This window comes from Oenanthe melanoleuca, chromosome 1A, assembly GCF_029582105.1.
Source record: "Oenanthe melanoleuca isolate GR-GAL-2019-014 chromosome 1A, OMel1.0, whole genome shotgun sequence".
Taxonomy (NCBI): domain Eukaryota; kingdom Metazoa; phylum Chordata; class Aves; order Passeriformes; family Muscicapidae; genus Oenanthe; species Oenanthe melanoleuca.
In genome coordinates, this window is record NC_079334.1 from 32,001,868 (window position 1) to 32,020,009 (window position 18,142).

The 18,142-nt window shown below is 37.9% G+C and overlaps 1 protein-coding gene across 1 annotated transcript in view; it reads right to left on the reverse strand.

Moving 5' to 3' along the window:
• Positions 1-18,142, reverse strand: part of TMTC2 (transmembrane O-mannosyltransferase targeting cadherins 2) — a 228,545-nt gene that overhangs the window by 89,397 nt on the left and 121,006 nt on the right. The window contains exon 3 of the mRNA XM_056481917.1: positions 3,195-4,023. Within this exon, the coding sequence (XP_056337892.1) occupies positions 3,195-4,023 (829 nt within the window). The remainder of the gene's footprint in view (positions 1-3,194; positions 4,024-18,142) is intronic.

Sequence of the window (18,142 nt, forward strand, 5' to 3'; positions counted from 1 at the left end):
ACTATTCATAACTAAAACAGCAGAACTAGACCAGTAAAGATGCAGCTAAGGCATCACCCTCAGCCAAGGGATGGCAGCTGCCTGCCACACACTGAGGCAGCCAGGAAAGCTGGCACAACAGGCTAGTTTGGAGTCAGCTTCACCACTTTCTTCTCACTTGACTCTCCCACAGTGCATTTTCAGGGTTTTTTTAAGAGATAATCCATACTGAATGCTTTTGAGTATTTTTTTTCACCTTGTCAGTGATTGACAAAAACAGCCTGGAGAAATGTAAACTGCAGAAAGGCTGTGGCTGCCTGCAGGAGCAGAGGTTTTTTTCACCTGCAGCAGAACACTACTCTGCACTGCCTACAAGGCACCCCTGAAGGGACCAGAAGAAAGTACCAGTGAGGTGATTATAACCCATTTCTTCACTGAGGATTGAAGATGGAGAAGCTGCTGAATATGTTTGCCTGAAAGTCCCAGAGCAGCAGATGAGATTATCATTTTACACATATCACAACACAAAGGAACTGATAATAAACCATCACCAAATGAGACAACTCCATTTCCAAAGCAGTTCAGCCCCATTAGTACACAAATGCACCCATGCTAAAAGCTTGCCTGGAAAATGCCCTGATGCCTACAGCACATAAGCTCAGTGGTGCACAGCATTCAGCCATCAGTGGCACTCATCCTGCTAACCCAGAATACAGATGGATCCTGAACAAAACACTCATCTTTTTGCTTTAGTAAAGTTGGTCTTCACAGATTTCTATTTCTTTATCGTTTTCAAGTTTTTCAAAGGATACCTCGTTGCTTTTTAGATTACAACAAAAGCAGCTCTTGTTCAGAAGCAGCTCTTTGCAGGAGATGAGAGAAAAAGCAGAACTATCAGGGAAAATAATCCAACCACTCCACAATTTTCCAAAGTAAGAAAATACTCTTGAGGAGAAACTTGCTATGAGCTGAGGAAGGCAGAGAAATGAGGAGTGACAGCCTCTCCTTAGTAGCCTAAAAATAAGGAAAACACTTGGCCACTCTACCATTTGACTGAGTAGCCCATTGTCCCACTCTTTGAATAGCCTATTTATCACTAGCATTCATAAAACTAGAAAAAAGAGGCAAACAAAAATAAATTGTTTTTCCTATGTCAACCTCATTTAATTACTGAAGAGTAGTTTGAATAGTTTATCTCCTAATGCTTTGGCAGGATTGGCATCCAGACTAGACCAGTCAGGCTTGCCTGACTATATAAGAAATAGAAAATAAAATTAGCACAGTCAAAGCCAGGGATAATCTTAGAAATATTCACAATAATGAATAGAGTTGGGTGACAAGTCACATTAGCTAGGGGTTTCTTACACCAGCCTTGTTTCAATGTGTGTGGGCTAGTAAATATTCAGCAGAAGTTTTAACAGGATATTTTAAGCAGATTTATTTAAGTCAGCTCAATCATGTCTATATCATTGCATTGACATACTGTCTTTGCTTTTGCACATCTTACAAGACACTTAATGTTAGCTTATATGGCAAGAAACCAGACGATCATATACATACAGGTCTGTGCATGCTGAGATGTGTATGATGAAAATAGCTCATCTTGTCTCCTGGGAGCACAATACCCAGTAGTCTAATTTCTAGACAATGCTGCAGCCAATCCTACTATTGGGCAAAAATTAGCATAGTTTTTTTTTGATCACAAAATCTGGCTCATTACAAGCAGACAACTATTAATGTCTGGGGATCTTCACCAAGGACAAAAAAGAAACATGTATTAACTAACCAAGTGCTTATACACTTTTCTTTCCAAGGAATTTCAGTGTTTTATATTGTGACTAAACTTTTAAGTCTCAGAGTTTCATATAATCACTCTGGTGTGCTGGCTCGCTGTTCAGTTACTTCATTTCTTGCTCTCCTGCACTAGTTTTGAAAAAAAAAAATAAACAAAATGGGATGTTACTGCAGCAACAAGTTTAGTAATTTTCCTAGGGTGAGAAAGTCTATAAAGAAGAGTTACAAAATCAGACTGACAAACTACTAAAATGCTGCTTTGCTAGGCATTTTATCTGCCAAATCTACTTTTTCACCCCCTATCAGCTCACAGTAACTACCTGCATTTGCCTCTTATTATCACAGCTTATAGACTATGGCATGATATAACTGTCTAACCAAAAAACACAACTCTATCAGCAGATGACTTCACATCATATAATGGGTTTCTGAGCAGAGGACTGAAAAAACTAGTATTTAAGTGCTGTCAAATTTTCTTTCACAGACAGGCAAAGCCATCAACTGATGCCTTCTCAGTTCTGATGAACTGTGAATGAGGAAGGCTTAGTCAATGCCTACACTGCACTCACAGGTGATATTTTGACCATTCTCATATAAACTTGCATGTGTGCCAAGAGCAGTACAGCCAGGCAGCATGGAGCTCAGGATCCAAGCTGCATCTGCCATACAGGCTTGAAACCACAGAGCCACAGCTAAACATTGTTACTGATACCTAAATTGGCAGGTTTACTGCCTGTTTGGGTATGTTTACACTAGCTGTGGTCACATCTCATTACAGCATAGATATAACCTTTGAGACGTGGCTGGGCAATGTTACAAATAGCTGATATTTACACATGAACAGGAAGGCATAAGTATTCCACAATAACTCTTTACAGTACTCGTAGGCAGGGGGAACTACAGTCATTTCCTAGGCTGAATTATATGACCTAATTTCCTCATTTTTATTATGTAGTATTGACGTTACTAGCATCAGATCAAATAAAGGAACAGCACTTCCCTGACGCTGTTTTTTACTATTTCTTGTATTTTCTAATCATAGAAAACAGAACATTTTGTAAACTCACAAAAAATCTTCACTAGCCTGCTATATACCAGATTCCAAATGGAAAAACACCAGGGTGGGCTCTGTAATATTAATAATGCATCTTTAATTTCAAAATACGGAACTAATACCACTGAAAAAGAAAGTAACCCCTTACCTTAGAGTCTCCTTTTCTCCATGTTAATGCCAAACCTGTAACACCTAATCAAAACACATTCTTGCTTTTCCCCATTTTTTACTAATGCACGTACCACTGCAACTTGAAATGACATTTCTGAAAGTTTCCTCTTTAGATGTAGCTAGTAAAATCAGACAATTTAAAAGCAAAGACAAACAGGAATAAGTAAAGCATTCACCATAAAGTGCAAAACATTACCTTTAGCAGGGTTTACTTTTATCCCTGACCTATACAGCATCTCCTCATTCTGCCAGTCCCCATTCCTGACAACAGTCTTGAGTCCATAGAAAACAATTAATGCAGCAGTGGAACAAAAAACCAAGTTCTTCAGAAAGCGCTTTTGGGCTTTGACATAAAGGGCCCTGACACCTACTGTAACCAGCAGGCAGAAGCCCATACTAGGAACATACAGCACACGCTCTGCTATTACAAAGCCAACATAGAAAAACAGGTTTGTGGCAGGAACGAAGGGCACTATTAACAAAGAGAGAGACAGAATGACAATGTTCTCGGTTGAAGGAAGCTGCAGTTTCTGAATTTCATGCTTTTTTAGGCCATTCTCTTCTTTTGATGCAAAGCTTGACTTCGCCTCCAGTGTCTTGTACTCCATCTCTGGGTGGCAGCTATGCCCATTAGCATTTTGCTTGCCATTCATTACAGTTTTCCCATTGCATTCTCTCTCATTGCTGGAGCCCTTCAAGCTAAAGTAGGCAAGGAGGAGGAGTCCTGCATAGAAGGCCACAGTGTGTAGATTCCTCCAGTCACTGACAGCTTTTAGAAGAGGCACAGCATCCATAGACCAGTCAAAGCTGAGGGTATCTGGGCACAGCAACAGCCAGAGGTTCTTGGTTGGCAAGTAAAAGAAGGTTAAAGTACGTGTGAGAAAACTGTCTGAGTCAGCTGCTGGATTGTCAGAATTAGAAAAACTTGGGGGCTTGTTGCCCATCCAGTATAAGCGAATACCCAGCAGTGCAGTTCCCCAGGAGGTCAATAAAGCAATGCTGAAGAACAGGGTCAAATTCTTTCTCTGGAAAATAAAAAAAAAAAAAAAAAAAAAAAGGATAAATCAACACTAGATATTTAGTTGTGTAAATTACACACAAAAAAGAACCAAGAAAATATCTGACAGAACTTTTTTTAGAAATGGAAACAAACACAATAGATCTCCGTCTCTGAAATTTGGATCACGCCATGTTGGGACACAATGTTGACTAAAGGAACTGGCTCTTTCATTTAAGCTGTATCAAGAATGCATCTGAGCTGAGCCTTCAGACACTTTAGGGCTGTCAGTCCTTGCTTAAGATTTAGTTGTGTAATACTTTGGAAACCCTTATTTTAGAGGAATTTATGGAATCTTACATTAGTTCCTACATAACCTCCCAAATCCCTTCTCCGTGTCTGGCTGTGATCAAAACACCAGTCTGCCTTAGCTAGATTTGAAGTCTAAAGGATGTTCCAGTTCCATTTTCCTTAATCAAAATCTCTCCCGAGGCATTTCAGTAGAGAACTGATTATAATTTCTAAGAAAGCAGGAGAGGAAAACAGACACAGATCCCATGTTTAGGTCTCCTAGCTCCTACCTACTACCTACCTCCTAACTACAGTGATCACTTGGAGCTGTCAGACCTACTTCCTACTGAAAGTCCCAATCCATTTTCCATAAAACACAAAAAGTTTCACCTCAGTATAAGGAAGGGCTCCTTTACATTGAGAGTGGCAGAGCACTGGAACAGGCTGCCCAGGGATGTTGTGGATTCTCGTTCTCTGGAGACATTCAAAACCCACCTGGATTTGTTCCTGGACAGCCTGCTCTAGGGTGACCCTACCTTGACACTGGGATTTGAACTGGATGGTCTCCAGAGGCCCCTTCCAACCCTAATGATTCTATGATCTCAGAGCCAAACAATACACTGGGGGTTTTTCTTCAAGCACACCATAATCAGAGCTCCAAAACCTTTTACATCTTCATATGCATCTAAAATAACATTATGGGAAGCAGGCAGCTGACTCCATGTACCAGTATCATCATGTTAGCAACTAGAAGAATCTGCACTTATTTATGGAATAACTGAACATTTTCCTAGCAGGAGCTGCTTCTTGGGTAAATTCTGCTCTCAATTACATGGGCATCCTTAATGAAAGCTGGTTTAGATTACTCTCTCTATATGTAGAAGCTAAAGTATATGTATTTTTATATTTCAATTTCTCAGACACCTTTGGTAAGGAAAGAAAAAAAAACTATTTGCCAAATAGTTCCAGATACAGAAGAAATGCTTTGCTAATCTTTTCCCCGTTATTAGAAAGAATTATTTGTCAATCATTTTTCATTTCATTAGATTTGTTTTTTCCATCTCACACTACACATTCCTGGGATGATTATTCAATGTTTACTTAGTTATTCAGAAGCAGAACCTCATAGTAAAATGTTTTAACTTATTTCTACAAAACAACTCTTTTTCTCCTTTGTGGGTGGGTTCAACCCTTAATATAGTGAATTACAGATAATTGTGTTGCTCCATTTTAGGTCAATTACTAATAGCTTTCTAGTTTACTGATGTTCTACTAAGGAGAAACAGTCTATGATAATTTGATAATTTATAGTTTAATCTTATACTATATCAGGAAGAAATTTATACCTTTTTGCATTTCTACAGAGTTCCTCCTTGTGAAGTTTAAAATATTAAATGTCAGTTAGATTCATTCATTCTGTTATGTTACATTATGGAATTTAATAGAGGCAATAGCAGGGAACAAACAAATTTATAATGGTAACATTCATGCACTTGGATTGCAAACATCTAAAAAATGCTGGCATTTTTTATACAAAAAGTAAAGTCTGGGTCCAGATTTAATTTGCCATATTAATACCATCTTGATTTACTAGCTTTTTTACATTCTGGATAATCCACAATGTTTTGGTAATATATCAATCAAAACCTTCATCTTGCACATCATGATAACTACATTCCTTTGAAAGCCTATTAGAACAACTTTCTTCTATTTGTAAGCTGGATAATACTTCACAACTCACTTCACATACAGTTTCATCCATGCCTGCCAAAACTATTTAAATGCTTTTAATGTTATAAAGCTGTGTAAACTGGTTATCACTGAAACTCCCAGCTAAGTTTCCATTTGGAATAAAAAGATTATTCAGATTTTGTGGATTTGCATGTACATCCTCACAGTAAAACCTCATGTCCCTGGTTCAACTTTTTCTTTCATTCTCATCATATTTTTCTACATGAAATGTTTTATGCCCACCCTTCTGGCTCAATAATTTTCAAACTAATTTCCTTCAAATATATAAACAACTCTCAAACATTAAATGTGACCTATTTTTTCTTTCATACATCCTTCTTATGAACCTCTTGTGAGGAGGCTGCTAAAACAGAAAGAAGCTGGGAAGTGAAAGATGGTGTTTAAGTTTGAGTTAGAAATAAGTGTTTTCTGGAAGGCTATATACCACTTCAAAGATTAAGATATCCCAAATACTAAGGAAGTGAAACTTGATTAACAGATGAAAGGTGAGTTTTCATGGACTGATTAGGCTACTTTGTTATTTTGTTAATACTTAATAATTGGAAGAAAATCTCACTTTTCTGAAGTTCTAATCATTGCACTTTTCAATTAAATGCCTAGTTCTCTGAGAAAACCATGTGAGAGCAGATATGCTTTTCCACATGGATAATTGTAAAACCTTCCAAAAATTTTCAGATCTTCCTCATATGTTAACCAAATACTAACAATTGCCTCTTGCTTTATCCCAAAAATATTAACAATCTTCAGCTCAAAGCTAATCAATCTTCCCTGCTAGAGTAACTATTTGCAGCCTCTCAATTAAGCTTTACACTTAAGGTCTGTAGTACCTGGATCCACACACTTGTAGGTTTTACAAAGAACACAGGTTATCCATACACAGGTTTGTGTGTCATGCTGTAACAAAACTTTTTTTTACTATTTTTTAAGCATTTTACATGATTTTCAAGTGAAATATCTAAGCATTCACTCATAGAGCTCAGAGATATCTGAGTAGGTTTCCCACTCCAGCACATCAATTTGTCATGCTGTATGGCACTAGTTAACTGGAGACTGAGCTCTGGCAGATTCTTAAACGCAGTTAACTGACCACAGGAGTGAAGTGCAAATTTCCTGTTGCTGTCTCAGACACAAATGGTTTGCATTCTTCCCAAGATTTCACACATGGATCTTTTCAATAGCTAGTAGCTTTACAACCTTTTAAAATTAACTACATCTTAAGTATAGTTAGCAACAACCTGCATAACACTGACACATCAGTGTGAATTTTCAGATTTCAGAGGAGACTCAGTCTAGAGGCAAGAAAAATCTGTCCCTAACACATAAATGTCTGTCACAACAATTTAAAGTAGGATGCCTTTTTCCTTTCTCTCTTTTTTTTTTTTTGTTTTTAGTTTTCAAATCTCACAGACACAGCATTGGCCTAGAAGGGAAAGAGAAACTCATTCCCCTTTTCCTCTCTCAACATTCATGACTTCTGCATAGATTTTACATTACAGTGCTAATATAGTCACAGATAATGAGAAAGGTTTAGCACATATTTTGGCTTTACTTCCTTTAAGGCTTTGGAAGAAAATCATCCCAGCAATTTATTAAAATTAAATAAAATTTAATAATATAGCCAGTCCCCCAGTAGACTTCTGCCTGCAAAGGAAGTACTTTCAAAATGAACTCTGCTGAGACAAGCACTTTCACTAGTAACTCTTCTGAGCCTCCTGACAGCCTGTGCTACTCTGATCTGATTGTGGACATTCAGTTCAGTCCAGGAGCAGAAGAGATCCTCTGTAATGCTTGGCAGAAAGGATTTGGATTACTACACTCATGAATCCTAATCCAGCCCATCTGCCATACGTTTTGACACCCCCATAAATCCTCTAACCTTTCATAAGTAGCCATTTTCATCTGAGGAAAAAAATGAGCACTGATTTAGATCAGATTTAACATATCTCCTGCCTGCTAACAGGCAAGTACCACCACTGCAATTTTAGACTTTGTGACTGTAGGAACCTTTTCCATCACCCTACCAAAATCCGTCTGCATGACCCACCCACATTGCACATTTCCCTTGTATTAAATCCTAATTCCTCACCTCATTATATTGCCCTTAAATAAGGCACTGCAGCAGACTTCTTAATTGGGCAGCCATTGCCAAAACTCAGTCATCACCTAACTTGTTCTTTTAACCTCATATTGTCCATTTCACAAGCAGCATTAAATATGGCACATGGTTGAGACAGTCCAGATATCAAAATCATCACACACAAAATGTTATTCTTAGAACTCAGGAAATGCAGAGATGAAAGAAGATGTGTCATCAGACATTACTCACAGGAATTTCTTTCCTAAATTAGAGTTCCTTAAATATATGTTGGCCTGAAAACTGGGACTTCCAAAAGTTATAAAATGCTGCCAGATCACTAGACTGATAGCATCCTCTTCCCACAGTAGGTAGAGGTTCCTGGATACCAGACCAGCCAAGTTGGAGCCAGACTACAATTCAAAACATACCCCCACCAGGAATGAAGCTATTTGCTCCAGCCCCTGCTGGGTCACAGTACTGTGAAGGAAGGAGCTTTGAAAGCTGCCTGATCACCTGCCCAGTTTGTTCCTGCTTGCAGGGCCCACTAAATGAGGTTTACTCATTTTCACTGGTGATGCAACCACTGACCTGAAGGTGTGCTTTTCCTCAGAGCTGGAACTCTGACAACAGCTTGTCCAATATTGGTACCAACTGTGCATATTTAATGACATTTACTTCTAGTGTTATGACCCCACACAATTCTTCAACAAGGAAGCCAGTGCATCCACAAAATAGTTAAAGATTATCTGTATATACTTTTATTGTAATTTTATTGTAATTAGCCTTTTATTGTTATTAGTTGCACAAGTTAAATAGTCCTTATCACTACTGACTTGCCTTACATTAATTTGAGTTATTAATACAGGCATTTAAAAATGCCAAAATCTACTCTAAAATCCTTCATTCTTTAATACGAATTTTAACTATCAAAACCAAAGGAAAAAAAAAATCCAAAACCACGAAGACTCTAACCTCTCCACCTAAAAACAGTTATAAGGACTACAGGAGAAATTATAGACTGCACTAAAATCAGAAACTGCATGAATGACTGAAGATAGCACAAGAGCAGAGGGACTTGATACGGACAGGAGAACAGAGGTACAAAGCCTTGGAGAAGTAGATACAAGATGTAACTTAGGCAAACAGAAGTCATGCCAAACACAAGCAGGATGCCAGCTCAGCTCTGCAAGGCTGACAAAGCAAAGCAATAATACCACACTTACTCAAAAGTGGGGGTCGAGGAACACCCTCCTGAAAAGGACACCAGACACTGAAGACCATTAAAGAACCATCAAAGGACTTCTGATAAGGGCTGTGACTATGTAAATAAAGTAATACATATATTTCAAGTAAGCAGAGATAGCTAATGATATGTAATTAGTGTGTATGATAAGAATTCCGTTTACCCAACACTTGAGGTACTTGATTAGTGGAAGGATCCTTCAAATGCCCAGCACTGCAATAAAGAATGCCTGCTTTGTAATACTCAAATCTGTTAGAAAGTTTGTATTTGGCCAATTTCAGTACGAAATAAATCTGTTTTCATGATCAGAAATGCAAGGAATGGCTTTCTCTAAGTTCACATATCTAAAAGCTGTGTGACAATGGTGATGCTATGGGTATTTACCCAGAGTTACTCCATCTAGTTGCAGCAGCAAGGACTTTACACAGGAGATTAGAAACCCATTGGGACCAAAAGACATTTCTGGACTGCCAGACTGCTCAGACATGCTGTCCAGCACTACTGTTACTACCACAAAGGTAGGCAGGTGGTCATCATACATGTATTTCATTTTAACAAGTATTGTCTAACCCAGAGGTTTTGCAGCAAAGAGTGCTGCACTTTCCATGCTAGACAAAACACTGAGAGCTCACTGAACACACAAGTATGTTGTAAGGCAGAACTAGAACTCAAAATGATTTTGAAATAACAGAGAAATGTTCAGAAAAACAAGCTTGTATAAAAGGCAGGGGCAATACTGTTTGCTTAAAGGTACATAAGTATGAGAAGTGGAGCAAGTAATTGGCTCATCTTCAGAGAAGCATAGGGGATCATCACAGATCACAAGCAACTCTTTTAAACCACTGCTAGAAAGGCAAACACTGTACTGAGGCTACAAATGAAAGCACACCCTCCAAGATATGTGAAGTAATCCTTCCACTATTCTCAATACTAGTAAATCCTAAAAGGATCTGATTCCAACACAGATCTTTCAGAGATAAAAGAAGGAACTGGATAGAGAAACACAACAGAGCAATTTGTTTCAATTCAAAGGGAACCAAAGGAAGATTCCAGCTGTGTAAAATGGAACCAGTTTGCTTCTGCCACTGCCACAGGTCAGTCTCACAGATGAGTGGCACAGTTCAGCACTACACCTGAGTAAATGGATCAGGATGCCTGCAGAGCCCCAAGGAGAAAGGAAGCCTTGCCCCAATATCACTGGGAACAAAAAGACTGTATATGCTGTATAGTGGCTCATCCTCTTGAGTAACAAATATACAGGAAAATGAGTAACAACAGCTAAGGCTCACCATATCATTTACATCTCTTTCATCACATTAAGTAAATCTGACCTGACTTTGCAACTTATTCAAGCTCTTTTTTCCTTAACAGTTTCTTCTCCTCTTCTATACAATGTACTGCCATGCTTAAGAAAAAAAGTATAAAATGGCTACTAAAAGCATAGACTGCAATCCTACAAACCTAACACAAAAAAATTGTAATGGCCCATTTCATGTTTCCTACATTAATAAGAGGGTAAGAAAGGAAAACTAAAGCCTATGAGGTGGTTTAATATGCAGTGGGAGAAAAACACACACTGTTAGAATGTAAATAGACACATACTGACCAATGGATTTTATGAGCAAAAATGTCATCAAATCCCAGATTAAGCCTCTGGCAATGACTAAGTAACTTTACCAACCCAGCAGAAGAACATCATCACTAACCAATTTCTGCACATGGAATAAACATCAAGTTGGCTCTAAGTCTGACAGGACAACCTCTGTAGGTGTAACAGAAGTCTTACCAGCTGGAAGCCCATTGAGCACAGCAGTCAGTTGCTACAGGGGGTAACAGGATTCTAGAGTGGATCATGGATAACAACCAGCATCTTATGTGTGGGTTTTTTTGTTTTTCTCTTTGCCTACTGAAAAAGCTCAAGGTGTTTTGTTTTACTTGCACTTTTAAAATATGTCAAAAGAACAAGCAGCAAAGTAGCCTTGAAACTATACTCATAACAAAGAAAATACATTACAGTTTTGAACATTTAATTATAATTCTTCTAGCAAAGCCTAAAAACCTACATTTCAAAGAGGAACACAAGTAGTATCAAAAGTCCATGCAAAACACAGGACCTGCTTATCAACTCAGAAGGCATACTATCAAGGAAGATACGTTTAAGATCAAATAGACACTTATTTCCTAAAAAAAAAAAAAGAAAGCTGATTTTTGTGCAGTTATTTTATTTTCAGATCTAGCAATTTAAAGATAAGGAAAAGATTAAGTGACTCAGAACCTATCTGTGGGATAAACTGAATACAGGCTACGTTGTAACTAAAAAGTTATTTTAAAAAAACTCACTTTGCTTCTACACCCATGAAATACAGTTATTTAGGAGAAGGCACCATGGGATTGCCAAAAGACACTCCCAAGTAGATAAGTATTATGTTTGAAGACAGTACCCTTTAGGAGTAGGAATAAATTGCACAGTATCAGACACTTACTGGGCATTTATTTCAGATGCAGTGCATATTATAAATAGCAGCCTGAAGGACATCTCCTGCAGTCTGGATGCAATCTCTTTTTAATTACCCATTTTTCTATGCTCCACTAGGATCACAGTTCAAAAAATGGGAAGCACAAAGAACTGGAGAAGCTAAAGGCAACACAGAAATGCCTAACAGTCAAAGCCTTAACAAAAGTGACTTACACTGAGAATGACACTTCTTCAAGATTTAAAGTCTCACCAACAGCAGATGAAAGGTGAGATATCTCTGAGAGATAACTCACAAAGAATGCTGACAAATAGTAGGTCACCACCACTGATGAAAAGCTTTGTTCCCAGGTGTACTGACAAGAACTTCTCTCAAACTCCTAGTCACAACAAGCAGTCTGAAGCACATCTACATGCCTCCTTTCTCACCTAACCTAGTCTTGCCTCCTACGCAGTCAACCAAGTAGCTATGAAGCACTAGCAATTAAATTCTGCATATATGTGCTTGAAAATTTGAAGAGCAACAGGAGTAAAAAAACAAAACAAAACAAAACACAAAAAAGAAAGAAACAAACAAAAAAAACCAAACCCAAAACCAAACAAGCAAATAAACAACACCTCATAAAAGAAATTAAACAAACAACTTTTGTAAGAGCTGATCAGTAAGTACTGCAATCTTCAGAAGCAAAATTGGGAAAACTACCATTTTAACAAGAACTTAATTTGTTCCCCTTTTTCATTAGATTGCAAGCTTTTTAATAGAATTGGTTATGGTCGAAGACTAATTTAAAGAAGAGAGAGATTGGTGTTTTCTATGTTAATTACTGGGGAAGCTTTTTGTATTCATTCCCTATGGAATACACTAAACAGAAATAGCAATGAAAACTACCAGAAAATGAATAGGGAAAACAAATTAAAACTTTTTGCAGCAAACAGTCTTGGCTAACTACATAAGTAATTGCTGCTCAAGGATAGCAAAGAGTATTGCAAAGATATCACCGGAGTAAAAATGCTCAAATATAAGAACATTCAGCCAATAATTAAAACAGCAAACACTTCAACTGAACATTTCCTCCAAAGTATGAATATCTTGAATAGGATGTCCTCTACTTTGTTTCCTTATACATGAAATATGAAGAAAACAATATAAAAAATATTGGTGTTAATTTCTTTCTCCCCTTATTCTAGGGATCCTTTTAAGGTGCATTTAAAAGGATGTTTAAGCATAGCCTTTTAAAAACACAACCTGCATTACTAGAGTCTGAATCAGAGTAAAACAAAGAATTCCGGACCTCTGTATTACAAAACCAAATCTTCAATAATCCAAAAAAAGCGAGATCAAAAACGGTGAAGCAGAATATGGATGACAAAACTTACTTCATGACATGGAATGTCATTACTCCCCATTAAGCTAATGTGAAGAAATGAGGCAGTTAGTAGCAATCTCCAGTGAACCAACACAAAGATACTTCTCAACTATTAGGGGGTGAAGTACTTAAAAGAGGTCACTTACTGGTACTGTAAGAGGTGTGCTGAAATTCCTTAACCGATCACATTAAACTCACTTGAAATCCTGCACAGTTACCTTGTTTAGCTTCAAAAAATATATTTAATATTTCCTATTAAGTAATGATCTGTGGCCAAATGAATCTACCTGTAAAATAATCCAGCTTCTCTGAAAGAAATGAAAAATTACACACTCTTTTAGAAGAAAGGAAGAAATTTATTTTTTCTTAAATACATTCAGCACCATTGTCAAAACCTTTGTTTTAAATAAATTTCTCCTTTTTATATAGACAAAATTGAAGAAGAAAAGGAAGTGCAAACAGAAATCACATTGCCTGCATGCACTCATCCACATTTACACACACAAACACACAGAGCTAGCCTTGGTAATTCCTGGCTTGTCCAGGTCCAATGCCTTACAAACATGTTTTGGGCATCAAGGACATAAATGCAACAGTTTTTCCTTAGCGAAGCTCTGGTGCAAAGAGCCAGCTTTTATTAAATTCATTCCAGTCTCACTAATGAGTGGAGTTTGGAAATGCAGTATTTTTGAGCCATAAAGAAATGATTTATAATGAGAAGTCACTCAGTAGGAAGGCTAAAGTACAGCAGTTCTCTCTGCAAGTTATCATAACAGAAAGCTATTTAATGAGTGTGGGTTTCTTCAAGAATTCAAAAAAGGCAAGATTTGGAATAGGATGTGTTACATTATGCAGACACCCACATCACTGAGCATTGCTGCTACAGTAAAACCACTGAAAGAAAAATCCTCAAAGCTGTTCATATCTTGAGTTTTTGGCTCATTTTTTAGTAAGTTCTTTCAAATGTAAAACATGGATTTGTAGAGATTAGCAGATAGACACAATTCAGTATAAAAAAATTTAGTAAAGTTTAATGAACTAAACTAGGTTCCCTAAGGTCAGGCACTCCATAGAGCAAACAAGAAAAAAATGTGCCTTGAAGCAAGACATTGTTTGGCAAAGACACAATGAAAGAGCAGAGAGGTACCCCTCCTCAGCAAGCTCAGGAGAGGTCTGAGTTCCCTGCAGTTCCCTGCTCTGCACAACACTCTGCCCTGCAGGGCAGTACTAAGGGTGCTGATGACTCAAATTCAGTTACACACAAACCTGAAGCCTACCCTTAATCCACCTCCAGATCAAAGCCACTCTCAGCCTCCAGTAATGATTTAAAAATAAATACATTTTCCGTAAATTATATGCTGTAATCTCTATGCATGTGACAGAGACAAGGGCTTTGCATGCTACAAATCATCCACCTTGGCTTTCAGATTAAATTGTTGAGACTGCTAAAGAAGGACACCAGTGAGAGGGTGGGCACAGTATGCCAGAACTCAAAATGCAGGCATAACTGACTCAGGTTGCATTTTTCTAATGAATAAATTTAGACTGTGGCACTTTACACTTCTTAACAATAGAAGAATTTAAACAGTAATGATGCCTTGGGAACTTTTTTCCCCCTATTATTTCCAGAGAGATCCGTTCCTTGTGCAGAATGACATTGTGTCAGCCCAGTGGAGGGAACAGTGTATAAAAGTGGGAAGCTGAAGAAAGTGGTTAAATTTGTTAAGCCATGACTGCTACCAAAGATACCTATCAAAATGTGACTTCCAAGAATGTCACTAGGACAACTGCAATCTTCCAATGGTAAAAAACCACACAGCCATCCCTGCCTCTTTAGCAAAATGAGACTTTTAATAGAAACACTTATCTGAGAACAGTTATAACTCTTATACCTCAAGAAGTAACATTTCATTTTTCTATGTCCTGAAAAATAAACAAGTCCAACTGAACAGAGACATACAGTCTGCATTGAAACGAAAAGTCCTTGAGCTATCATGCACAAAGAAGGATTACATGGCCACAAAAATTCCCCTCCACCTGACAGTCTTAAATATTCATTCTACACCAGCTGCTCATTTTCAGGGTCACTACACAGGTTACTTAGATGCCATGACAGTAAAGGCCAAATTTCTGAATCTTTCAGAAAGCTATGACATATTTCCTAGCCTCTTGGAAATACACACATCTTCAGGTTCATGATAACCCTCAGATAGTAGGACGATCTTCGCTGCTGTGTTTGTCTGCACTTCAAACCATCTGCCCAACCCACAGATCCTTCACCAGCTCATCATTCTCCTGTCAAAAGCACCTTAAGTCTTCCTATGAAACCCTCTTCATCTATACCTCATAGATGGTAGTTACACTCAAATCACTTCAAAAAGTGAAAATTGCTCAAAGTTTTGCTGTAAGTGCCATGACAAAATGCACCTGATAACATACCAAGGTGATGCTTCTGTCACCAGCTCTGACACAGATATGCTGAATGATACTAAGCAGATTGTTAACCACCTTCTGCCTCCTTTTGCTCTAATCCTCCCATACTGCCTCAAAATTCAGATACTGTATTCCTAACAGTAGTAGGAATTTGTAATTATGCTTTCTATGGAATGTAAGAAGGTTCTGCCCTTACTTAAGTACCTATTATACAAGTAATTGACACTACAGACAGCAGTGAACTCTTCTACTGTGTTATCTGGAAATTGCCATCCAACGTACTTCTATTGCATATTTATCCAGCCTAAGTAGCAGCTATCAATGACTTCATTTTCATCCTTCTTTGCCCCTTGATCCTTTCTCTGTTTGCTTTTGCCAAATATTACCCTGAAATGCAATGGTGCTTTTCAAAATTGTGCTGCCCACCATTCCCTACCCAGTGTGCTATAAAATCTAACAAGACTGAACACTGCATCCTAGGAAGTCCATGTAAATATTCATAGATTCATAGTAGTTCAGGTTGGAAGGAACCTTTAAAGGCAATCTAATTCAACACCCCTGTAATGAGTAGGGTCATCTTCAACTAGGTCAGGCTGCTAGGAGCAGCAAAAAACTCAGGAATTGTTAATCATTCACGTTCTTCCCAACTTTGCCAACCAATGAACAAAAAACATTTCTTGACATTGCTTAGGGAAAAAAATGAGAATAACCTTTAAAGACTAAGAATAATCACACATAATTGATGCACCTGGCTAGCCATTTTCATTTTAGTGATGAAAAATTTGACTGAAAAGACTAACATTTCAAATTACATACCTACAATTTTCATTAAAATTCCTTCTTATCTACAGAAGTACATAAAAATCACTAACCAAAATACCTTCTGGGATAGAAATGACAATTGCTAAATTTTTCAAGAGTCTTTATGAAGGGACCTTGAAGTTTTTCTACTTATGAAAAACTACATCTTCCACAACTCATATATCTAAACAGAAACTAAACCATAAAGATAACCCTGTAGTAGAAACTGTAGCTCTTTGGAACAACTCAGTATTGTCTGAAATGATTTCTGAGATTAATGTTTCAATACTAAGATAATGATGAAAACTATGAAAATTATAAAAATATCACAATGATGAAAATCTGGTTTTAATCACCTACCAGCTTAAAAGTATCAGCATTTCAAACATTTGAAAGTGAAATGCCTTAAAGCAGAGGCTCCACAGAAACCATCACTTTATCAAGGCTAGTCTCCAAGTTCCTCAGAAACCTTATTTGTCTTAATTTCATAAACAGAAGAATTAGTCAGTTGGACATTTTTTTAGAAGATTATGTATTTTCCTTCCTTTTGCCCAGTAACTTTCCAGAATTATGGAAAGCCCTTCATTTTAAGAAGAAAACCACAACATTCACATTTCAGCCTCTATGCATTATTTGTGATAGACTCCAGACTATACAGACATTCTCTTCTGAAGACTGCTACGAATGCACATGATTTCAGTCCTTTGTTTTGGAGGATACCTGAGATATGCCATCTCACTGGATAAGTATTTAGTATCTATCTGAGCATATTCTCATCACTCAGAGCTCACCATGTGTACAGCAGCCCTGGTATGCTGTAGCACAAGAGGAATAAAACATGCTGGCAACAAAGAAGGAAAGATGCATGGTTGGAGAGGCTTTACAAATACTGCTCATAAAACTAGCTAGTGTATGCCTAAAAGGAGGCAAGGATGGTATGCAAGGATCCAGTTCAGCTGCAAGCAACAGATGAACAGGACCTTAAGACACAACTTTTGGACTTGGGTAATGGGATAGTGTAGAATCAACTCTGTCCCCACCCTCTCCTTTGCATCTCAGCCAAGGTTTGCATACTATCCACATACTACAAGTATAAACAAAGAGGAGTTTAAACCAAGAGTGAAATTATGAAGAACACCTCCTACTACAACAGGCCTCCCTTGGACTAGAGCACTAACAGCTGGGGCTGACCTCACTTCAGTCAAACCCACAGTCAGCCTTTGAATCTTATCACAGAAATAACTGGGAGGCTAGAAAACCAACTTTGTTTTAATTTTTGTTACTTGCTTTCTGAAATCCCAGATTAAAGAGGTTTACATTCTTAAGCACTGGCCAAAACCACGATGACTACATGTATGAGTTTGGTTTGGGGTTTTTTCCAGTGAAAGCTGAGATTCTCACTGGGACAGATGTTACAAGTGTGCAGTTTGCTGCTCACAGTCTACTGTACGTGTATGTTGTGTCAAAGGGCTGTGGCTTGTCAAAAGAGCACTGGGCTGGCTGCTTGTCTTACCAGGCAATTATGCACTGGTTCAACTGGATGTTGGCAAGGAGGAGGGAGCTCTCAGAGAGCACCAAACTGGGAAATGCAGCTGCAGTGCAAGGCTCAACAGGGAAAGCTGTGGGAAGCAATAAGCCTCGAGGATGGAAACAGGAGCCTTCAGACAAGGAGGGAACTACATCTCAGAGACAACTGAAGACTTTTCTAGA